Here is a 26249-nt window from a genome sequence, read left to right as displayed (position 1 = left end):
GCAGCACTACAACAAATACCACAGGCACAACTTATATTTAGATTAGGTTCTAAATTCCATTGATAATGCAATAATTATATATGGTCAAAATTACTCTGAGATGTCCTTAACTCAATCAGAGTATATTGTATATGGTTTTTATGTAAACCTGAATACATTATTTATGTATATCCCCAATACCTGCCACCCTAGTCTTAATCAGTGGTAGAAGAATGATCTCAGAACTGTTTGTTTAAGTTGGTTATTTAACTGTAACAGTAAAAGACTGGTTAATGGTAACACTGCATCATAAAACCTTCAGGAGGAAAGGAGAATGTTTTGTGGATCACTTTGTTGTTTTTGTTTTGCTTGTGGCAGTTTTAATTTACTAGTTTTTAAAATCAGTACTTTTCAATGAAAACAACTTGACCAAAAATCTGTCACAGAATTTTGAGACTCATTAAAACAAAGTTTTAATGAGAAAATTATATATACGTATAGATATGTGTGTGTATATATATAAGCATATATATTTATAAATATGCATACTTACTTATAAATACACACACACACACACATATATTTAAACACACACATCACACCTGAAGAACATTAAAATTTATGGACATTGACTAGAGAAGCCAACTTGGCGTTCAGAAGAAGACAGCTAAGAGATTATCAAGAAACCAAGGGTTGAGAGAGGAAACAAAGTGTGCTCAAATTCCAAATGCTACAGAGAAGTTCATATATATACTTTACATAGATATTTACATATATATGTAAGTATTTAGTAATGTATACTATATCCCACTGGCTCCCAAACTTCGGTGTTCATTAGAGTCACCCGGGAGCTCTGAAAAAATTCCACGCTTGTGTTGTTTCCCATACCAATTAGAATATCTAAAGGTAGGAGTATTTTTTAAAACTCCAGGTTATTCCAGTGTGCAGTAAAGTTTTAGACCAGTGGCATATGCTAAAAATTACATGTGTAAAAAACAATTTTATTATGTAATTATATAAGAGAAAAAATAAATTTTTATAAGATTGTTATTTTGGCTATTTAATCATTTCAAGTGAATAAAACCATAACTAACACATCCAGTGAACACCTTTCAATTGTGAACTTATCGGTAGTGTTTGGAATTCGAGCACTCCTTTCCTCTTTCAACCCTTGGTTTCTTGATACCATAATCTCTTAGCTTTCTTCTTTCCCTCTTAACACCTTGTTGTCTTCTCTTGTCAATGTCTGTGAATTTTGATGTTCTTCAGGACTCAAGTCCCAGGCTCTCTTTGTTCACTCATTTTATGTATTGCTCCTTGGTGATCTCATTATTTCCAGAACTTTAATTATCAGCATATGCCAATACTGTACAAATCAAATTCTAAAACTCACACTGCTCTCTTGAACTCCAGACAAACATAGTCAACTCTCTTACTAGATATTTCAATGGGGTTACCTGCTAGGTACTTCAGACCTTATGTACTCCAAGCTGAATTCATTGTCAATCTCAAAACCTGCTCTTCCCTCTTTATTAGCTATGTCAAGATGTGAGGGAGTAACTCTGCAGAGTTACTTAAGCCATCAACATGGCTTGTCTCCTTGTTTATGCTGTATACAATGCCAATTTAACAATCCCATTGTCACAAACCTACACTGAACTGTAACTCTCACCTGGCTTACTGCCTATCTTTCATTTGGTCTACCTACTTCTAATCTTGCTCCTTTTCCAGTCCATCTTCCATATTCCTGCTGGAGTAAGTTTTGTTTTTTTTTTTTAATAAAAATGACTGTCGTCTTCTCCTGCTTAAACTCCTCTAGAATTTATTTTGTCTGGAGCATAAAGACTAAATTTTTTCTGTCTTAAAAATCTATCAACAATCTTACTCCCTCTATTGCCAACCTGGTCCCATATCACTTTTTATTGTTTCTAGTTTTTTTTATTTCTTGCAATTGGAATATTCTTCTATACATTTTACTTGGCTATTTCCAATTCATGCTTCAGTGTAACATTTCAACTTAAATGTTACTCACTCTGGGAAGTCTCTGATCATGGAGACTAGCTTGATTTCCCATTCTGTGTTTCCTGAAACATACACTTCTCATGTTGTATTATAATTATACTTTCTTGTTCAATTAAGTTCCTTGAGGACAGCAACTAAGTATATCTTACTCATTGTCTATTTATAACACCCACTACAGCATTTGGCATATTTCTAACACTTGAATTTCTTGAATTAAAACATTACTTCTAAACTTCACGGTAATCCAGCAAGATATGAACATATTACATCTGGGTTAAGCCCCGGGTTATTGCAGGTGAAGAGAAATAGCTGCCGTACTTAGATTCAGTTCCTGGATCTGCCTCTCTCTGTGCAACATTGGCCAAATTACTTAACCTTTATCACTTCCTTCATATTTTAAAAGAGATAATACTGTACATTCCTCATACATTAGGCAAACAGATGAAACAAAATAATACAAAAGTGATTTGGAAGCCAAAGTACTAAACACTCAGAGTAAAGTATGTCTAATAGGCTAAGCAGCAAGCAGCTCTGGTTAATCAGAAGAACAAAATTACTCTATTTTGCCTATATTATGCCAAATAATATTTCATCTTAGCTTACATTTTCTACTTAAAGAAATAACTTTGCCAAAGAGGGCTCTCATTTTCTCAAAATTCTTCTAAGAGTGCTAAAATTAACCCACACTGAAATGTACCACAGGGTGACCATGGCCAGAACAATCCCAGTTCTGTGCTGTCTTGGCTGACTTACTAGTTCCCTTTCCCACTTTCAAAAATGTTCCACTTTGGAAGATAAATGGTCACCTCAACTAAGTATTTTTCTTTATGACCGGCTTAAGTTCATTTTATACATTCTAACAAATATTGGTCAAAACAAAGACTCAAATTTTTATATTTAAATTAAATATAGAAATACCTGAATTTTTATGGTGCTATTTTTAATTTCCTGAAACTTCCGTTTCTGTATAAATCCTTTACTTCTAGCTTGAATAATGATAACACTGCTTCTGATCTGTAAATAAACTTGTCTTTGATGTTTTGCAGACAGAAATGCTCTGTAGTGATTTTGTAAAACCACTGCTGCTTTTCTATATAGTAAAAACTGTTTTCTGGTTTGCCACGTCCTAAAATAATGCTGTAAAGTGATAGCAGCTCTTTTCTGTTGAACAAATCTTCTCCGATACACAGCCATCTGAAGGAAGAACTGAATTCGTAGGGCAGCACATTTCTGTGTTTCCAGTTTTCTTGTGACCATTCTACGAAAAGCATTTTGAATTGTTACTGCAGCCCTACTTTGAGAATGATACTCTGCTTCCTGTGAACAAGCAAGGCCAGAAGCTTTGTACCACTCTTGAATCATAACACCTTCACTTTGAACAGCTTCATACTGAGTTTTATTTCTGTAACAGCAGAGTGCAGATTGGTTAACAATGGCTGCCATCTTTTCCTCTGATACAATTTTCAATTTTTGTCTAACTTTCATGCCTCTAAAAGCAGCCTGTATAGTTTGTACAGATTTCTGAACTGCTAAAAAGCTTTTTCTTTCTGTTTTTACTCTAACATACAACCTATAATAATTCTGTATAACCACAATTGCAGTTTTCTTTGTTTGATAATCAACTTTGGCCCTGTGCATTCGATAGAATGACTGAATTAGTGTGGCAGCCCGGTGCATATTTTGGATATCCCTTCGTACTTTAAAGCCTCTGTAGTAAGACTGTATACAAATAACTGCTTGGGTACGCACTGCAGTTAGTTTTCTGTATCTTCTTTGAATAGAAACTACTGTTGCTCTAAGGTGGAGATAATGCTTCCTTATTTTAAAAGCTTTACAATGCTTCTGAATAATAATGGCAGCCTGATGCTGTTCCTGAATCTGTTTTTGTATGTTCATGTCCTGAAAACTTGCCTGAACACAAGTTTCTTTCTTAAGTTCATTGTGTTGAAGTGCTTTCTGTTTCTTTTTATTTGCTCTATATTTTTCTTGTATGATTTTTGTAGCCCACTGAAGCTTTTGGTAGAAACAATACTGCCTATACATTCTGTATGTGCTTTGTATTATGATAGCAGCTTTGTGTTTTTCCCTTAAATGTTGTCTTGCTTTCATTCCTTTATATGCAGCCTGAATAACCACAGCAGAATGCCATTGTCTGATATAATTTTCTTTTTGCAATTTTGCAGCTCTATATGTTCGATAATGTTGCTGAATTAGAATTGAAGCCTGTTTCCAAGTCTGAAATGTAACATATGTTCTGTGCATCCTGAAAGTAGCCTGAATGAGAACTGCAGCCCTTTGCATTTCTTGCAACTTCTTCTTTACCATCAGTCTTCTGTAAGATGACTGTATTGTAATGGCTGCCTTTCGTAACTGCAAGAATTGGTGCAATTTATGTTTGGCACAAATGGTAGCTCGATATTTCCTCTGAACAAAAATAGTAGCTTTTTTGAGGGAAATGAATCTTCTCCTCACCAGTAATGATCTAAACCTACTCTGAATAAGGGTTGCAGAGGAATGCATACTCTTCAGATGTCTTCTAGTTTTCACACCCCTGAATGCAGCCTGAAGGATCACAGCAGAACGTCTTTGTCTGAGATAATGCTGCCTCTGCAGTTTTGCAGCTCTGTTTGCTTGGTATTGCTGTTGGATCACAACAGAGGCCTGTTTCAAAGCCTGATATCTCATATGTACTCTGTGCATTCTGAAAGTAGCCTGGATGAAAGTAGCAGCCCTGTGCATCTCTCGCATCTTTTTCCTTATCATCCATCTTCTGTATGATGACTGGATTTTAATAACTGCGTTTTGTACCTGAAGGAACTGTAAGTGATGCTTTGTACAAAGATGTGCCCGATATTTTCTCTGAATCCAAACAGCAGTTTTCTTAAGAGACAGGAATCTTCTTCTCATCATTAGAGTTCTAAATCTCCTCTGAATGAGGGTTGCGGCTACATGCATCATTTTTAAATGTCTTCTAGCTTTCTTTCCCCTAAAAATAGCCTGAATATATATTACAGAATGCCTCAGTTTGTTATACCTTTTAAATTGTATGTTTCTTTCCTTCACTGCCCGGTATCTTTGCTGTATTGTTTTTGTTATTTTCTTTAACTTATTAAAATATGTTTGCTGTTTGTATCTTCTGTAGTTTGACTGAATGAGTGTTGCTGCAATCTGCATCTTTCTAAGAGTCCATCTAACTCTTACTCCTCTAAAACTTGCCTGAAGGATTTTAACAGCTTTCAAAATTGTCAGGTACTTTTCACGCTGCATTTTACCTTGATAATATGCTCTAAATCTTACTTGAATAACAATAGCTGCTTTTCTCATTGTATGGTAACTTATTCTTGACTGATGCATTTTAAACATGGCTTTAATAAAAGTGGCTGCCCTGTGCATGTGTTGAATGTGTCTTCTAACTCTAATACCTCTATAAACAGACTGGATTTTAATTGCTGTCTTCTTCAAATTAAGATACTCCTGATGCTGACGGTGTGTAATTTTAATACCTCGATACCATCTCTGAATTATAATAGCTGAAGCTCTATAGGTTGCATATTTCTTTTTGGTTTTGTAAGCTCTGTATTTAGACTGTATAGTGACTGCTGCTTTGTTGCAATCCTTTATTCTTTTTCTCACTTTCATACCACGATAAGCTGACTGTAAAGTTACTACAGCTGCTTTTGTTTTCAGATATAAGTGATGCTGTTCTCTTCCAATACTATAAGCCTTATAATACTTTTGAATCAGAAGAGCAGCTTTTTTCATAATTTTCCACTTCTTTTGTTGCACATGCATTCTATAGTATGACTGTATGATGATTGCACATTTATGTTGCCTTTGAAGTTGTCTTCTCAGTGTTTTTCCCTTCCACATTGATTGAAGTATTAGTACCGCATGACGGAGTTCAATATACTCCATACGTTGCTTCCTTCCTGCAGTCCATGCTCTGAAATTTTGCTGGATGACTAATGCTGCTGTTTTAAACAATCTAAACTGCTTCTGGGCCTTGGCCATTCTAAAAGCAGACTGAATCTTCAAGGCAGCTTGATGTTCTCTTCTAATCTGTTTCCGAACCTTCCAGCCACGATAAGCAGACTGGAGGGAAACCACAGCTGCCTTTGTCTTCAAAAAATGTGTTCTTGTATCATGAAGAGTCTTGTATGCCCTGTACCATCTCTGAATCTTTATAATAGATTGAAGCACAGATTGATATTTTACCCTTTTATTATAGCCTCTAAAAGCAGACTGAATTTTAAGAGCAGCTATAGACTGTTGTTTGATTAGCTGACGTACTTTGTAACCTCTGTAAGCTGCTTGTAAGCAAGTAGCTGCTTTTTTGACTCGCAAGAAGTTCTTCCTCTGATTGACCTGTGCTTTGTATGCATGATAGTAATTCTGAATGACAATAATTGCTTTACACATTTTCAGGTAGTACTGCCGAGCCTTTCTCATTCTGAAATAAGACTGCAGTGAAATAACAGCTTTTCTTTGTAACCTCATCTGCTTTCGGACCAGGTATCCTCTAACAAAAGCTTGCAGCTTGATACAAGATTCCCGCATCTGCATATACTCTTCTCTCTTTTGTGTAGCTATTTTTTTGGAACGGTAACATTGCTGGATAAATAGTGCAGCTGCTCTTAAATGCAAATATTGTTTACGTGTTTGTTTCATCTTAACAATTGACTGCAATTTTATTGTAGTATTTTTTAGACTCAAAAATTCCTTTTTAGAAACATAAGCACGATAATATGATTGAATCTTTATAACAGATGTGAGGATGTGAATATACATTTTCCTGGCTTGCATCCCTCTATATGCAGACTGTAGCACAATGACAGCAGAGCGTGTTTTCTGGTAAGATGCTAGAACTTTCCTGGTAAAAATGTAAGCTCGGAAATGAGTCTGAATTATAACAGCTGCTTTCTTCATCTTCTTATATTTCTGTAACTGTTGATGTTTTCTTATGTGTGCCTGCAATTTGATAATAGTCTTCTTAAGGTTTAAAAATCGAACTCTGTCTTGTCTCATTCTCCAGTATGACTGAATAACACAAGCAGCTCTAATTTGTCTACATAAATTATGAGCTTTCAGTCTCCTAAATGCAGCTTGCAATTGAATGGCTGCAGCTCGTTTCTGCAAATAGTTGGTGCGCTCAATCTTTCCTTTCAGATATGCTTTGTAGTACTTCTGGATAGTTAGTATGGACTCTTTTTTTCTTTTATATAACTTTTGGGCTTGGAAGCACCGAAATCTTTTCTGAATGACAATAACACAAGATCTAATATAAATATATTTCCGTAATTCTTTATGCATTCTATACCATGATTGTATGACAATAGCAGAATTTTCTTCTTTAGCTCGTTTCCTTAAATGCCATTCTCTAAAAGCTCTTTGCAATATTACTGTAGCTTTTACTTGTGATTGCATTTTACATCGCTTCCATTTTCTGAACATAGATTGGATTATAAGAGATGATGATTTTAGCATTTCATATCTTTGTTGATCTTGTTTTCTTCTTAAGTAAGCATGCCAATGCCTCTGAATTGTAACTGTAGCCCAAAGATATCGTTTATAAGATGTAACAGCAATTATCATTCTTATCCTAGATTGCAGGATGATTGAATAATATTTCAATTTCAGAAATCTTTTTCTAGTGGAATATCTTCTCCAATAACCCTGGAAAAGGTAAGAAAGGACACAAAGTTAAATAGGCATAGCTTCCTATATTTAACACTTTTGAAAATACTAATTTTTCTAACATTCTGCTTAAAAATAAACACACTGAATTAGAAAACTAATTATTTTTTGAGAGATATTTGTCCCCTTTGTTTTTAGTTTAGTTTTTACATTGAAATAGCTGTAGCCAATTCAGAAATCTATCCAAATCCTCATATTTATATACTGCATTTGTATTCCAGAGTCATAAGAAACATAAGCAAGTTTATGTTATATTAGAAGCAAAAGAGTCAAAATAAAACTATAGAAATATTCTTTGCTATCTATTGATTCTAAGTAATTTCCTATGAGTTTATTTCTGGGCCTTATATGGTCCCCTTATTTCAATGTTTCTAAGCTACCTTATGATGACTAGAAACTCTTTATGTGAAGGATCCTGCATCATCACATTACAGGCCTGATAATATAAATATAGGAGTTTAGGAATAAATGAACCAGATCACTCTCAGAGTCATTATTTTCATTAAGAATAAAATTACTTCCTTTTCCCAAATTTAGAACTATAAATACATGGCTTAAAAGTAGAATTCTAGCAAGACTCGAGAAATGACAAAACTTTTGTCTTTTGAAAAGCCATGGTTACAATGGTTAACTCAACAATGTGTTGGCTCAACAAAAAGTGCTACAAACTCTCAAGCTAATTCCAGTTGCTGGTATCTAAAATGGTCCCAAGCTAATGGCAGTCAAGTTCTAGATGTTTTAGCAATAAGACCATTCCTTTGTACAAATACTCCAAACACTGCTAAGATTGGGGGTGGCATGGAAAGGTTGTTCTCTACTACATCTTACTTTTTCTCACATATAAGGAGAGTAATATAGGGACTGGGTACCTCATTCTCCTATAGCAGTATCGAGTTTACTTGCAGCTATGACTAGCCTAAGCACACCTATCCATGGGTGAGGAGACTTAAGGAGAACATGCACATCCCTTTTCCTGACCCTTTTCCTATATATTTTATTGCCTTCTTTCTCTACTAAACATTACCAGAGGTTTTGTTTGTACTCTTCAACCTGACAGGAAATGATTGTATACATATTGTTTCTCTTACCAAGAAGAGATGCACAACTAATTAAAATATTTATCCAACAGCAGTCAAACTTATTTGTACACAAGTATTTTGAAAACAATAAACTCTACATAAAGTAGTTTTAAATTAGGGCAAAGTAAAGCAATAATAGTACTCAGAAATGCAGATATTATTTTTCTTTTGAGCACCTACCCCCAACAGATATTTCTATGTAAAATCCTCAAACTAAGAAATTGAAGAATGAGTGTGTACTGATTGTTTTGTACTTCAATAATCACTTTTTCTAAATTACTATTACCACTCCATTACTGAAATGTTAATCAATGTTGATATATAACATGGATGATAAGATCATCTCCTTTCCTAACAGTTTTGCTTATTAAAATAACAATTTTTTCACCATTGTCATACAGTTCTTAAAAATAAATAGCTTTTACTAAGGAGCACATTACAAACAATTTTCTCACTTAATTCTCACAAAAATACAGTAAGTTGGCATTCTTTCTTCACTTAAGGAAAGAAACACTAATGTTACAAAACTTTTTGTGAAGTCCCACAGCAAATAAAAATAATTGATATTAGGACCTAGATTATTACACCAAAATCAAGTGTTCTTTCTACTCTACCACGGATATCTGTCGTAGGTTGATTGCATTAACAGCCGAATTCTTCATCTCTCCCAGTAACTATAACCCGAGCCATACTTTGTTTTTCCACTTACAAAAGAGTTTCTCTGCTTCAGATATGGGCACAGTCATGGAAATAATGCAGTAGAGCAGTGTAACTCAATCTCCAGTTTTCTGGTCAGAGGAGGAAACAAGGCAGCCCTGAGGAACTAGAGGGTACTAGGGAGATGGCAGAGACTGGGGAGCTCAGGAAGGCAATCTGATAATGTTGTTTATGAATTTCTAGGTTCACCACCAAGCTGTGCACAATGTGGATCTCAACCACAGTAGGCTATAGTCTTTAAGAACTGAATAAGATACAGATCACAATCTAGATCTCAGACTGGCTTCTGGGTGTTACATAATGAAACTGATATGATACAAACATCACTGTAAAGGTTTTCAAAAAGGAACTGTCATTGAAGCTATGCCATGGAAGGCTGATGAGAACATATGGCCTGAACCCAATCGAGTGAACTAGCTGCTAAAACTAAAATATCAACATTCTCCATAGTATTTAAACAAAACATAGAGTCTCATAACATAGAGAATTCAATTAAAAATTATTTGACATACAACAGAAAAATTTCAACTCGCACAGGAAAAGACAATCAATAGATGCCAGTGATGAGATGACAAAGATACTGGAATTGGAATTAACTGACAACGACTTTAGAGCAGATAAAGTAAAAATGCTACAAGTTGAAACTAATGGAAACATAGAAAGTCGCAGTAAACACATCAAAAATATGAGTAAGAACCAAGTGAGAATAGTAAAACTGAAAAGCACACTAACCAAAATGAAAATACACTGGTATGGTACAATAGCAGAATGGAGATGACAGCCAAGATGGCAAATATCTCAGCTATATGGGTCAATTCTGTTGCAACAAGTCAATTCTGCTATTATAGTACAAAAGCAGCTCCCAAATAACACATAAACAAATAGTTGTAGCCATATTCTAAAAAATTCTATTTATAAAAACACATGGTAGGCCAAATTTGGCTCTGACCATGTCAGCCTCTGACCATGATATGTCAACCTCTGACCATGATAGACCATATTGCAGGTCACAAATGAAACATTATCAAATAGGAAAGAATTGAAATCACAGTATGTGCTCTGGTCATAAGGGAATTGAACAAAAAGTCACTAACAGAAAAATAATAGGAAAATCTCCAAACATTTAGAAAGTAAATAACATATTCTGAAACTTTTAATCATAGAAAAAGACTCAAGAGAAATTAAAAACTATTTGAACTGAATGAAAAAAAAATATGATATCAAAATTTGTAGTATGTCGCTAAACCTGTACTTAGAAGAAAATTTATACCATTAGTGGGTTACATTAAAAGTGGAAGGACTCAAATCAGTTACTCAAGGTTATACTTAAAGAAACTGTAGAAGGAAAAGCAAAATTAATCAAAACAAGAAATCATAAAGACTGAGCAGAGACCAATGAAGCCAAAGGGTTGTCCACTGAAAAGATCAAGAGAGTTAAAACTCTAGCAAGACTGACAAAGAAGAAAAGAAAAGATACAAATTATCAATATCAGGACTAAAAAAGGGAATATCACTTCAGGCTACCCAGGCATCAAAAGGATATTAAACACATACTTTGTATATACATATGGTAAATTCAACAACTTGGATGAAATGGATCAATTCTTTGAAAATTAGAAACTGCCAAAACTCATCAAAGATAAATAGTTCTATACAAATTTAAAAAACAGAATCTGGCCAGGTGTAGTAGTTCACACCTGTACTCTTAGCACTTTAGGAGGCCAAGGCGGGAGGATCACTTCAGCCCAGGAGTTCGAGACCAGTCTGGGCAATTTAGTGAGACCCTATCTCCACAAAAAATATAAAAATTAGTTGAGTGTGGTGGTACATGCCTGTAGTCTCAGCTACTTGGGAGGCTGAGGTGGGATGATGGCTTGAGTATAGGAGATTGAGGCTGCAGTGAGCCATGTTTGCACCACTGCGCTCTGGCCTGGGCGACAGAGTAAGACCCTGTCTCAAAAAAAAAAAAAAAAAAAAAAAAAGAAAAAGAAAAAGAAAAGAAAATCCAGAGAAGAATAATGTTTGAGATGATGAATATGCTAATTGTCCTAATGTGATCACTATACAGTATTTGTATCAAAATATCACTATGTGCTTTATGAATATGCACAATTATGTCAAGTAAAAAGAGGAAAAAAAAATAAAATAGAAATTTCCACTCTAAGATAGTATCACTAGTAAGTTTTTTAAAATGATTAAAGACAAAATAATACCAAATGTCAACAATCTCTTCCAGAAAACATAAAAGAACCCTGAAACTTCCCAACTCATTACACAGATGCAAAACTCTTCAATAAAATACTAGCAAGTGGAATTAATAAAATATCAATGCATATAAAAAAATACATCACTAATATTTGAATTTTATCTTTAGAATATAAGTTCACTGTAAGATTAGAAACCCAATAAATGTTAATATATACATTGAAGTAGAAAAGTATTTAATGAAACCCAAATCTATATGTGATAAAACTCTCAGTAAGCTAAGAAACAGAGCCTCCTTCAACCTGATAAAGGGCATCTACAAGAAAACTACAGCCTATATCATACTTAATGTGTGAACAAGGCAAAGATATTGAATCTTACCACACCTATTTAGCATCATACTGGAATTCTTAGCCAATAAAATAAGTGGCGAAAATAAAAAATAAAAAGAGTATTTAGATTGGAAAGAAAGGCAGACAACATGACTATGTAGAAAATCTCAAATAATCTAAAACAAAAACAAACATAAAAACTTTATAGAAATAAGTGAGTTTTTTTTTTTAACAGGATTAATAGTTAACCCTGTTATATGTTAAAGGCTTAACACACAAAGATGAATGTTTATAAAACAGAAATGAGAACTGAAATTAAAAAGCAATATTATTTATAATAGCTTCAAAATAAATAAGATACTGAAGTATGAATCTAACAAAAATCTGATCATGAACAACTCAAAGATCTAAATAATGGAGATATATGTCACCTTTATGAATCAGAATAATCAACATAGTAAAGTTATCAGGGCACCTCAAAATATCTGTAAATGTGATGCAATTTCAATCAAAATTTGACAATATTTTTTGAGGACATAGAAAAACTAACCTAAAACTTAAATGGAAAGACAAAGCAACTAGAAAATTCCAACTCATTTTGAAAAAAGAATAAAATTGGAAGAATCACAATATCCATTAAGGCTTACTATAAAGCTGCAGTAATCAAGAAACTGTGGTATTAGTGAAGGTATAGACACATGTATTAATGAAACAGAATACAGTCCAGACAATCAACACACATGTGACCAACTGATTTATGACAAAGGTACAAAGACATTTCAATGTGGAAATAAGAGTTTTTTACGACAAATAGTGTCGGAATAATTGGACATGTATATATATAAAAAAAGTGAACATTGACCTAACCCTTACCTTAGATGAGAACTAACTCAAAATACATCATAGGTCAAAATTTAGAATGAAAAATTATAAAACTTTTAGAGTACTATGCTAAAAGCATAATCCATAAAAGAAGAAAAGTGATAATTGGATTCCATCAAAATGAAATACTTCTGCTGAACAAAAATCCCTGTTACGAGAATAAAAAGACAAACTGCAGATTGGGAGAAATCATGTGCAAATCACTAACAAAGAAGGAGGATTTACCTACGAGATATCCAGATTTCACCTACTGCCACAGTGCGAGGCTCAAAGATAGACAAATGGACCGACTGAATAGAAAGAAATACTAGAAACAGAATCACACATATAAGAATAGTTGATGTCTACTACACAAATAGAACAGGGTAGAGAACCCAGAAATAAAGCCACATATCTAAAACCACCTGACCTTTGACATAGTTGACAATTACAAACAATGGGGAAAGGATATGCTATTCAATAAACTGTCAGTGCAGAAGATTAAAATTGGACCCTTTCCTTTCACCACATACAAAAAATTAACTGAAGATGGATTAAGGACTTAAATGTAAGACCCAAACCAATAAAAACCCTAGAAGAAAACCTAGGAAATGCCACTCTGGATATCAGCCTTGGGAAAGAATTTATAACAAAGTCCCCAAAAGCAATTGCAACAAAAACAATAATTGACAAATGGGACCTAATTAAAGAGCTTCTGCACAGCAAAATAATCAACAGAATAAACAGACAACCTACAGAACGGGAGAAAATATTTGTGAACAATGTATCTAACAAAGGTCTAATATTCAGCATCTATAAGGAACTTAATTCAAAAAACAAATAATCCCACTAAAAAGTGGGCAAAGGACATGGACCCTTCTCAAAGGAAGACACACATACGGCCAACAAATCTATGAAAAAATGCCTATCATCACTAAACATCAGGAAAATGCAAATCAGAACCACAGAGAGATACCATCTCACCCATCAAGATGGCTGTTATTAAAAAGTCAAAAAACAGATGCTGGCAAGGTTACAGAGAAAAGAGAACACTTATATACTGCTAGCGGAAACGGAAATTAGTTCAGCTACTGTGAAAATCAATTTGGAGATTTCTCAAAGAATTTAAAAGAGAACTTCCATTTGATCCAGCAAACCCACTACTGGGTATATACCCAAAGGAAAAGAAATCATTCTACCAAAAAGATACATGGATCCATATGTTCATCGTAGAGCTATTCACAATAGCAAAGACATGGAATCAACCAAGATGCCCATCAACAGTGGACTGGATAAAGAAAATGTGGTACATACACACTATGGAGACATACATGCGGCCAAAAATCATATGAAAAAAGGTCAACATCACTGATGATTAGAGAAATGCAAATCAAAACCACAATAAGATACTATCTCACACCAATCATAATGGCTATTACTAAAAAGTGAAAAAGTCAGATGCTGGCGAGGTTGTAGAGAAAAAGGAATGCTTATACACTGTTGGTGGGAGTGTAAATTAGCTCGGCCATTGTGGAAGACAGTGTGGTGATTCCTCAAAGCCCTAAAAACAGAAATACTATTCAACCCAGCAATCCCATTAATGGGTATTTACCCAAAGGAATATAAATTGTTCAGTCATAAAGAAGCATGCATGATGTTCACTGCAGCAATATTCACAATAGCAAAGACATGGAATCAACCTAACTGTCCATCAATGACAGACTGGATAAAGAAAATGTGGTACATACACAACCATGGAATACTATGCAGCCATAAGAAAGAGTGAAATCATGCCCTTTGCAGGGACATGGATGGAGCTGGAGGTCATTATCCTTAGCAAACTAACATGGGAACAGAAAACCAAATACTGCAAGTTCTCACTTGTAAGTGGGAGGTAAACAATGAAAAAACATGGACACACAGAGGGAAACACACACTGGGGCCTATTGGAGGGTGAAGGGTGGGAGGAGGGAAAGGATCAGGAAAAATAATGAATGGGTACTAGGCTTAATACTTGGGTGACAAAATAATCTGTACAACAAACCCCCATGACACAAGTCTACCTATATAACTGTGAAAAAAAAATAAATTGGACCCCCCAAATCACTAAACTTAAAGAAAAACTCAAGCTGGAAACTGTTTAAGGCAAACCTGTCTCCCATTCTATTCAGCTATCCCTGTGCTCACTGAGGTAAATGCATATCTGATGCCTCCTTTAGAAAGGCTAATCAGAAATTCGAAAGAATACATCTGTTTGTCTCTCACCTATCTGATCTGGAAGCCCTCTCCCTGCTTCGGATCTTCCTGCGTTTGTTTCAAGTTATCCTGACTTTCCAGACTAAACCAATGTACTTCTTACATATATTGATTGATGTCTCATGTCTCCCTAAAATGTGTAAAACCACGCTGTGCCCTGACCACCTTGGGCACATGTCAGGACTTCCTGATGCAGTGCAATGGGTGTACATCCTCAACTTTGGCAAAATAAACTTTCTAAATTAGCTGAAATCTGACTCAAATTTTGGGGTTCATATAACAAACCTGTACATGTACCCCTAAACCTAAAATAAATGGTAATTTTCAAAAAAAGGAAATGTAGCACATAAGCACCATGGAATACTATGCAGCCATTAAAAAAATTAAAAAAAAAAAGAAATTATGTCCTTTGCAGTAATGTGCATGCAGCTGGAGGCCATTATCCTAAGTGAAGTAACACAGGAACAGAAAACCAAATATCACATATTCTCACTTATAAGTGGGAGCTAAACACTGAATACACATGGACACAAAGATGGGAAAAACAGACACTGGGACTGCTTGATGAAGGTGAGTCAGACGGAAGTATGGGTTGGAAGACTATCAGGTACTATGTTGAATACCTGGGTGACAGGATCATTTGCACACTAAGGCTTAATGACACACAATTTACCCATGTAACCTCTCTGCTCACATATCCTCAGAATCTAAAATAGAAGTAGAAGAAACAAAAAAAGAATACATAATGTATACTGAAGGTACCATGGCAACAGGGCAAGGATGGTAATTTCCGTAAAACATGTTGAAACAACTGGATATCCATATATTTTTTAAATGTCTTCTAAAACAAATCATCTAAAAATTAATTTTAGGTGAGATCAAAATGAGGAAAACAAAACATTCATGCTTATAGAGTATAACGTAGGCATACATCTACAAGGCCTTAAGATAAAGAAGATCAAGAAACACTCCTTAAATAGTACACAAAAAACACTAACCATAAACGAAAAACAAGAAATTTCATTAGTAAGATATAAAACAGTAAGTTATAGCTTGGGAGAAGATACAACACACATATGAAATAGAGGCCTAATAACGATCATAGTATAAAGCCCTTTTATAAATTCACAAGAAGGCAAACAAACTAAAACAGTTTTAAAAGATGCTCATAATAATACTTCACAAGAGATTTCCAAAATGGAAAAGTTGTTCAACATCATTAATGAAGAAAAATCAAATTAAAACTACTCTGAATACTACTACATAATCACCAGAATGGCTAAAATTAAAAAGACAATTTCCAAATGTTCATGTAGACATGGGGTCATGTGAATGGTCATAAACACCTGGTGGGTTTTAAATCTTTGCAAGTACTTTAAACAACTCTTGGGCAGTGTCCACTAAAGTTGAAATACCTATAGGCATATCTCAAAGATATAGCAGGTGCAGTTCCAGACCACCACAATAAAGCAAATATTACAATAAAGTGAGTCACACAAATTTTTTGGTTTCCCAATACATATTGAAGTCATCTTTACACTATACTGCAGTCTATTAAGTGTGCAAAAGCATTATGTCTAAAAAACTACAATGTACATATCTAAATTTTAAAATACTAAATTGCTAAAAAATGCTAAGAACCATGTGAGCCTTCAGCAAATTGTAATCTTTTTGCTAGTGGAGGGTCTTACCTTAATGTTGATGGTTGCTGACTGATCAGAATGGTAGTTGTTGAAGATGGCTTTGGCAATTTTTTTAAAAATAAGACAACAATGAAGTTTGCTGCATGGATTGACTCCTTATTCAGAAAAGACAGCTCCATAGTATGCAATGCCACTTATTAGCATTTTACCCAGAGTAGAGATTCTTTTAAAATTGGGGTCAATCCTCCCAAAGCCTGCTGCTGCTTTATCAACTAAATTTATATACTGTTTTAAGTTTTACAAAAAGTAGATTTTTTTTTTTTTTTTTTTTTTTTGGTTAACGGTTAGGGTCTCACTGTGTCACCCAGGCTGGAGTGCAGTGGTGCAATTATGGCTCACTGCTGCCTTGAACTTCCAGGCTCAAGGGATCCTCCCACCTCAGCCTCCTGAGTGAGTAGCTGGGACTATGGGTGTGTGCCGCCACACTTGGCTAGTTATTTTATTTATTTTTTGTATTTTTTGAGACGGAGTCTCGCTCTGTCTCCCAGGCTGAAGTACAATGATGTGATCTTGACTCACTGCAACCCCTGCCTCTCAGGTTCAAGTGATTCTCCTGTCTCAGCCTCCCAAGTAGCTGGGATTACAGGCATGCACCCCCATGCCTAGCTAATTTCTGTATTTTTAGTGGAGATGGGGTTTCTCCATGTTGGCCAGGCTGGTCTCAAACTCCTTACCTCACATGATCTGTCTGTCTCAGCCAAAGTGCTTGGGATTACAGGCATGAGCCATCATGCCCAGCTTATTTTTATTTTTAAATGGGGTCTCACTTTGTTGCCCAGGCTGATCTCGAACTCTTAGCCTCAAGCCATCCTCCCACCTTAGCCTCCCAAGTTGTTGAGATTATAGGAATGAGCTACCACATTTGGCTACCAGGAGTAGATCCCATTTCAAGAAACCACTTTGTTTGCTCATCTGTAAGAAGCAACTCCTCATCTGTTCAACTTATATCATGAGATTGCTGCAATTCAGCACACCTTCAGTCACCACTTCTAATTCTAGTTCTCTTGCTATTTCTACCACATCCACAATTACTTCCTCCAATGAAACCTTTAACCAAAGTCACCCACGAAAGTTGGTTGGAATCAACTTGTTCCAAACTCCTGTTAATGTTGACATTTTGACCTCCTCCTATGAATCATGAATGTTTTTGATGGCACCTAAAATGATGAATCCTTTCCAGAAGGTTTTCAATTAACTTTACCCAGATCCATCAAAGGAATCACTATACATTGCAGCCATAGCCTTACAAAAATGTGTTTCTTAAATAATACGACTTAAAACTCAAATTAATTTTTATCCATGGACTGCAGAATAGATGCTGTGTTAGCAGGCATGAAAACAACATTCCTCTCCTTGTCCATGTCCATGACCAGGGGCACTGTCAATGAACAGTAATATTTTAAAAGGAATCTTCTTTTCTGTGTAGTAGGTCTCAACAATGGACTTAGAATATTCAGTAAACCCTGCTATAAACAAATGTACATCATCCAGACTTTGTTGTTCCATTTATAGTGTACAGTCAGAGTATATTTAGCATAATTCTTAAGGATCCTAGGATTTTCAGAAGGATAAATAAGCATTGGCTTCAACTTAAAGCCACCAGTTGCATTAGCCCCTAACAAGAGAGTAAATTTCTCCTTTGAATCTTTGAAGCTAGAAATTGATTTCCCCTTTCTAGATGCAAAAGTCTTAGATGGCATCTTCTTTTAATAGAAGTCTGTTTTGTCTTCTGAAAACTTTTGTTTAGTGTAGCCACTCTTATTAATGATCTTAGCTTGATCCTCTGAATAACTTGCTGCAGCTTCTACATCAGCACTTGCTGCTTTACCTTGCACTTTTATGTTATGGGAACAGCTTATTTCCTTAAACCTCATGAACCATTCTCTGCTAACTTCAAAATTTTTGCAGGTTCCTTACTTCTGTCAGCCTTTGTAGAACTGAATAGAGTTTGGGCCTTCTCTGGATTAGGCTTTGGCTTATGGGAATGTTGTGGTTGGTTTCATCTTCTATCTAGACCACTCATACTTCCTATCAAAGATCATTAATCTCAGATTACCATAATAGATGTAGTACTAATGAAAAAGTTGGAAATATTGTGAGAATTACCAAAATACGACACAAACATAAAGTGAGCATATCCTGTTGGAAAAAATGTTGACAGACTTACTTAACACAGGGTTGCCACAAACCTTCAATTCATAAAACACTCAATAGCTGCAAAGCACAATAATGCAAAGAGCAATAAAACAAGGTATGCCTATATGCCTTAAGAACAATTGTACTCCTAGTACAATTGAAGAGACTGAACACATTTCACACCAAAAGACATGTTCATAATACCTTTAATCATAATCACTCAAAACTGAAAAGCCAAATGTTCATCAAAAATAGAGCAGATTAAGTATAGTGCAGAATACGAAATAAAAAAATTAAACCATGGCTATACTCAACAACGCTGATAAATCTCAAAAAATGTAATAATATCACATCAAAGAATTTATATGGTTTGAACTCATCTGTAACAATTCAAAAAGTAAGCGAAACTAAATTATTATGTTTAAAGAAAACACTTAGGAAAATGGTATGATTAGCATAATGGTTAGCTTGAGCTGGGATGGGAGAGTTAATTGAAAAATGCCTTTTGCTACACTGGCAATATTCCATTTCTTGATCTAGGTGGTTTTACATTGGTATACATTTTGTGAAAAATCATTAGGCTCTATATTTTTATTTGGGGTAATTTTCTATGTGTAATATTTTACATTTTAAAAAAAGGTTTAAAAAGACAACTATTTAAGTCAGAGAACCCTTCATTTATCAATAATGGTAGCCAGACACAAAAACTTTCAAATTTATAAATCAGATACATTGATGGGGTGAAGCTTCAATGGCATTTATAAATAGTAAATTTAAATAATGCACATCTCTCATGTTACTAAAATATAATTTAATATAAAAAACTAATTTACATAGATGTGAAGACCATATTATCTAAACTCAATATTAAATATTTTTTCCTAAAAAGAAAAATAATATAGGTATTCTACAGAATAATTATAAGCACTATTTCCGTTACATGCCAACTAAGTGGATTAGAGAGAAAAATGTGTACAGTTGTTCCAAAGAGAAGTTTCCAGGACTCATAGCAAAGATAAAAAAGGACCTGGTTGGTTATGTGGATATACAAAGTAGAATGGTTGAGTATGCCAGCATGTCCCATAGAGTAGAAGACGCAACAAAGAAGACAGCAAGAGGTACGGAATTAGAATGTTTGCTTTTTCAGAGCAAATGCATTTCAATTATGTTTCAGCCTTCTGCTGAGCACCATAACGAGCTTTTGGGTAGTAAATATTTGTTAAATTAAGTATTAGATAAAGAATTCTAAAATATAATCATTGAAAACTTCATCACATTTTGCCTTCTTACTTAAAAAAATCATGAAAAGTTTTTAAATTCAAAAATTAGTCCAGGATACTGTACCTGAATAAGTGATGCTGCTTTATTTTGAACTTCTTCCAGCTTTTCCTTTTTTAATATTAATAATTTTCTCTGTGCTAAGACTCTTCGCCAGTATTTCTGAATGATGAGTGCCGCATTAACTCTTTTTCTCAATCTTTGTTTTGCTAGAAAATTGATTACAGCTGATTGAATAATTCTTGCAGCTTTATCTCTCTCCTAAAATAAAAAGTCAGCAAATGTAAATTAAACACTCGCTTAAGACCTTAAATTATTCTTTGTAAGATAATCATATGTTAAACACCAATTAAATTGATCCTGGAAATACAACACCCCCATGCTTCTTGTGTTCATCTTTGGAGTACTGATAATTCCAGGCATGTCGAAAGGGCTGATAGGTGGACTTGCAGATATGTTTGTATGATGAAACAAAGATTCCTAAGAAATAGTCTAAGATAAAGATCAGACATGTTTAATCTATCACAGATCCTCAGTAATCAAGATAAAGGCTATTTGAAGTGTAATGTGGTATGTTTCTCAGATTTGGGTCCACTAGATTCAGGACTGACTTTTAGGAAAGGGGTGGATTGTATGAAAAAAAAATGTGTTAGAGAATTGTAACAATTTCAACAAAGCAAAACACTAAAGGGGAGAAACAAAATACCTCCTCCTTTAGCATAGAATATATTGTGGTCTTAGGCCACACAAGCTCAAGAAAAAAGAGTATAGTTTGGGTTATGAAAAGTGGTATCTGAGATGCCCAACACTCGTGGTCAAAGAGGAGCCAGCTCCCTAGTTATGTTAGAGAACAATACCCCCCATATCTCATTTGTTACTTCTGATAATAAATTGCTGTAAATAATAACATATTCTATGTCCAGCACCATTCTGAACACTTCACAAATAATCCATTTAAATCTCACAACCACCACCCTAAGAAAAAATGAGCAAATACTACTCTTATGATCAGTAGAAAACTGAGGCAATGAGGTTAAGTAGCTTGTTAGTTTATTGGCATTATAGCCAGGATATGAACCAGGCAGTTTGGCTTTAAAGTAACTTTGCTATACTGTTCAAAACTAGATTTCTCAATTTACTTCACTGGAATCGGAGACTAGAAAATGAACTATTTCCTTTGGTGGGAAGGAATAACTTATGGCAGAGATGTTTGGCAGCTATTTGTGTTGCTGTCTGGGACAGTCCACCATGCAAGGGTAGGCTCTACACAGAGATGAGCTATAATTCCAATTATTAATTAATAATAATCAGTGGATGGTATCTGTGCAGGAAAATTATACAATAGGGGAAACAACTATGGAAATAATCAAATTGTTATTTTTACATATAAAAAAGGTGACCAATAGATTGAAACATAAATACTAAGGAATGGTAAGGGCTATATATTGGATCATTCCTCTGGGGAGAAAGAGTAGACAATTCTAAAATCAGGCTAAGGGAATTATGTGTTTAACAAGTTGATTAAGTCATCTAACACCATTGTCAATGCCCTTCTGAAACCTATGGCCTTTAGGGATGTAGAGGCTCAAGTTAAAAGCACACCCCTATTAGAGTAAATAAATAAATACATAAATCAGTAAAATTTTCAAATGTTGTAGTTCAGAAGTATATTGCATTTGAGTCAAAAGTTGTAAGAGTCAGGGCATTCATGGACAAAAAAGCTAAAGTAAATTGTAACTTATCTCAGTTTTTAGATAATCTCTATAGAACTAAAGTACAACCTTACATGCCATTAGAGAAGTTAAAGATGGAAAGTAAATAAATTAGAAGAGGCAAATATATTACCAAATTTAGCAAGTATTTGAAAATTACATATACTGATGATAAAAGTTTCCATGCCTGTCGTCATTGACCCTTTTTAATCAGACTGTTGTTGAGTCAGCCAGGTACCAGCTTATTTCTTTCATCTTGCCTTATATATATAGGGCCAAATTCTAGGACTTCTTTTGCTTTGGAGTTTATGGCTATTTGTTGACAGGAAGAACTGAGAGCTGTAATGTACCAGGGGATGCTTCAATAATTCATCAGGTAATTTTAGTTACTTGTCAAAGTTTCTTTGTCACTGTAAAAGTTTCAGCCACTCCATTATTAATAGATTCATATGAATTATAACATAAAAGCAAAATATAAAACCTGAAAAATAGCTATCTGAAGTTAATATGTTTAGTAGCTTGTAATAACATAGGGAGCCTGCTGCCTAATGTTCTAAATAGAAAATGGAAAGATATAATTGGATGTGAGGTAATTGTATAAAAGAGGGAGTATGGTCACCAAGAGAAAGGAGAGAAGCAGGGGTCTGACTGGGTACAAGAAGTTTAACCATTAAGTATAGAAATTTCTCTTAATTTAGTCCTTCAAAAAATGGAAACTTCTACTATTTGCATTAAGGAAATAAATCAAGAAAACGGTTCTCACCAGCAAAAAGTTAAGAAAATTCTACAGTTAATATCAGACTAAGACCAGGTGCAGTGGCTCATGCATGTAATCCCAGCACTGTGGGAGACAGAGTCAGGCAGATCACTTGAGGCCAGGAGTTTGAGACTACCTAGGCAATGCGGTGAAATCCTGTCTCTACAAAAAATACAAAAATTAGCCGGGCGTGGTGGCATGCACCTATAATCCCAACTACTCAGGAGGCTGTGGCACAAGAATGGCTTGAACCCAAGAGGCAAAATCTGAAGTGAGCAAGATCGCACTATTGCACTCCTGCCTGGGTGACAGAGTGAGACCTTGTCTCCAAAAGAAAAAAAAAATCTGATTAATATAAGGCTATCTTAAGCAGAAAATAAAAGCAGAATACATATATATCTATCTCATGTAATTCTAAAACTCTCATTTAATGCAATATACAATGGATGAATCAAATAGCTTGAGGACTGGTCAGGGGAGACACTTTCCTGAACTCTTCCAATACCTGTGGAAGTATTAGAAGCTTCTAGGGGAATTGCTTTAGGAAAGTTTTCAGGAAGTTATTCTCCAAGTGATATGTAGGCAGAGAGGCAGATCCTGAGTTTAGGGGCACTATAGGGCACAGAGCATGTATAGAAAAGACCATTTGTGAGTATTAAGACCCTGCCTATTTCCCAAACTTTACTGTGAAGAGTTTGAGTAGGGGAAAAGAAAATTATTTCAATTAGTCTTATTTCCAAGTCTGCTGTGATATGAAAAAACATATATTGTGTTTAAAAGTTGTCAAAATTTAGCTGTTTTACACAGCTACCAAGAACTTTATCATAGATGCATTATATTTCAAAGTTGAGAAGGAATATTGGGTGGAATGTATTTCTGAAATATTTATGATAAATGTTACTAGGCATGGATACTTGTTTTTTTTTTTTGGTTTTCCAAATAAATAAATACAATATTAGTTAGTAGATGGAATAGGGAGATGAAAAGATTGAAATAGTTTGTTCAACTTGATCAAGGAGACCATTTTTTAGATTATTAAAAATAACAATTTTCTCAGAATTACAAAAAAAATGTTTTACATTCATGAAATTTTTGTACTATTGGGGTCACAAAGGGAAACAACAAATAACACCTCTATTTTCATGCCCAGAACCTAACATTTTGAAAAATTAATAGCAGAAACCAAAATACCAGTTTTAAAACTAATAAAGGATAAAGTAGGAGACAGCTTCATGGCAAACAAACTAAGCTTACTAGTTAAATCACAAAATCAGACACTTGATGCTCAGGCCCAGGCAGCACTAGTTGAGGTCAAGCTTCACACGGCACCAATTAAAAAATTAATGGAAAGCTCCTGCTCTCTAGAGGCAGATTAGATTCCAACAGGAGGAAAGGAAGAACTGAGTCAAGCATCCCTATGTATTCCTCACAAATTTAAAAAGCAGATTAAGTTATTCCTCTTCCCTTCTTGGAACAGACTAAGTAAAGGGGTGGACAGAGACTGGAAGATATATCAAATGAAAAGAACATTAGCAATTAGGGAGAAATACTCATACCTTCCCAACCCAAAATACATGTACACAATTCATTAAATTTATCATAATAATGCCATACATCAGTAAAATGTAAAATCATATGAAAAATCAATCAACTGATATCTTAAAAAGTAGAATTCACACTACAGTGGTTTCATATTCTAGGAGTACCTGATGGCGTTTGAGATCTGTTTTTAGTTTATATTTTCTCCACGTTGTTTGTATGAGTCGAGCAGCTCTTATTTCTTTACGAAGATCCAAAAGCCTTGCACAAAGAAATGACAAATAGGTAATAACCACCTAAAAAAAACCCACAGAAGATAAAAACAGAATATCAACAGAGAATACAGTACTTACTATCATCTTCTGAGACTTTTATTACTGAATTAATAATTAAGAAACTCTTCTTTTACTTACCTTTTCATCTGGAATTGTATTTGACATATCTGAATGATTAATCATAGCAGGTATTCCACCAAGGTCTCTAACTGCAGACCTAATCAATTGAAAATTTTTCTTTTCATTTTCTAGGAGCTCTTTGTATAGTTCTGAAGTATTTTCTATTATGCAGGAGGAAAGGAGAAATTAGACAGTTGTAGCTTCAAATCAGACATGGCAAAGAATTGGAAAAGTAACAAAAAGGGACTAACCATGATCAAATGCTTTAAGAGACATATCCAGAGAACTGTCATCAGATTCAGATGATGAATTTAATACCACTGAACCAGTTTGCGTACATTCCACAGTTTGAGTAGTACGCTGACATATAGCATCAAATGGCACATAGCAAGGATGGTAATGGTGGATCAGGTAACATAACACACGGCCGTCTGAGAAAGACACTGTAAAATTCTCCACCTGATTGAAAATGCCAGAAAAACAATTAACTGCATTTAGAAAGTAATATAGACACAATGGTTTGCAGAATACCTGTGAATGGTAGAGGCAGGGACTGGAGTGACAAACCTACACGGCACGTAATGGCAAGGTTGACTGTTAACCTCTAAAGTTTAAAAGAAAGGAATAAAACAGAGTCTCCCCTAGAACCTTACGTGAGATCATGGCACATCCAACACGTTGATTTCAGACTTCTAACCTCTGGAACTGTGAGAGAGTAAATTTCTACCTTAAGCCACCTAGTTTGTAGTAATTTGCTATGGTAGTCTTAGGAAACTACAACAACAAGCAATGAGAGTGAATTCTCATTATTTGTGAAAACTAAATTGTGAATACTGAACCATTGCACAGAGGAGAAATATAAAGTTAGTGTCCTGTGAGCCTCTGGTTATAAAGTTTATCAACCAATCCACACATAACCTTGTTTTACATGTGTTTCTGATCCAATAACACTAACTCATGGCCAACAGCATTATAATTCATGCCTGCATTAAAATTAGTTAACGCATATATTTTCTGTATATGGCACATCACAGTCTTCTCCTAAGAACACTAGACAGGGCTTCATTACTACAGTTGAAGGCCATTTTAAACAGGGAACTCACCAACAAAAAGCACAAAAGTGCAAAAAAGCACAATGCTAAATAGGTCCTGAAAACATGCTTTTTTACAGTATAAGAGCTGAAACAAAAAGACAGAGCACCACCTTGTTTGACATCAGCTAGCAACTAGTGACTAGGCATTCACACATGTCAATGAATGACCACAAAATACTGTAACTACTAATTTCAGCATTAAAAAGAAATTTTAGCTAGTATGCAAATTCCAAATATGGAATTAATATTGATGATCAGCTTTGTCTCTCTAGTATTCAGTTAAAACATAGAAGATTATCCATATGTTTAACAATTTTTCTACTAATAACTTCTTGGTATAACCATATTGCAAGGTTTACCATATTGAGTTACACATATCCTGTATCACTGTTCCTGTCTTATGTTTGTTACCAGATAGTTTATCCATGTGTTTAGGGGAATTTTTTTTTTATATATTTACACTAAGAAGTATACTTCATACAGAAATATA

The 26249-nt window shown here is 34.7% G+C and overlaps 1 protein-coding gene across 2 annotated transcripts in view; it reads right to left on the bottom strand.

Moving 5' to 3' along the window:
- The window catches only part of ASPM (abnormal spindle microtubule assembly), a 62734-nt gene that overhangs the window by 13592 nt on the left and 22893 nt on the right, over window positions 1-26249 (bottom strand). Inside the window, exons 14-18 of one of the 2 annotated variants that reach the window (XM_025358302.1) lie at window positions 24917-25124; window positions 24684-24826; window positions 24438-24566; window positions 20329-20523; window positions 2920-7674 (exon numbers count right to left, since the gene is read on the bottom strand). In XM_025358302.1, the coding sequence (XP_025214087.1) occupies window positions 2920-7674; window positions 20329-20523; window positions 24438-24566; window positions 24684-24826; window positions 24917-25124 (5430 nt within the window). The remainder of the gene's footprint in view (window positions 1-2919; window positions 7675-20328; window positions 20524-24437; window positions 24567-24683; window positions 24827-24916; window positions 25125-26249) is intronic. The other variant, XM_025358312.1, reaches the window with a different exon arrangement.

Source organism: Theropithecus gelada, chromosome 1 (assembly GCF_003255815.1).
Source record: "Theropithecus gelada isolate Dixy chromosome 1, Tgel_1.0, whole genome shotgun sequence".
Lineage (NCBI taxonomy): Eukaryota > Metazoa > Chordata > Mammalia > Primates > Cercopithecidae > Theropithecus > Theropithecus gelada.
This window is presented reverse-complemented; position numbering and strand designations above follow the sequence as displayed.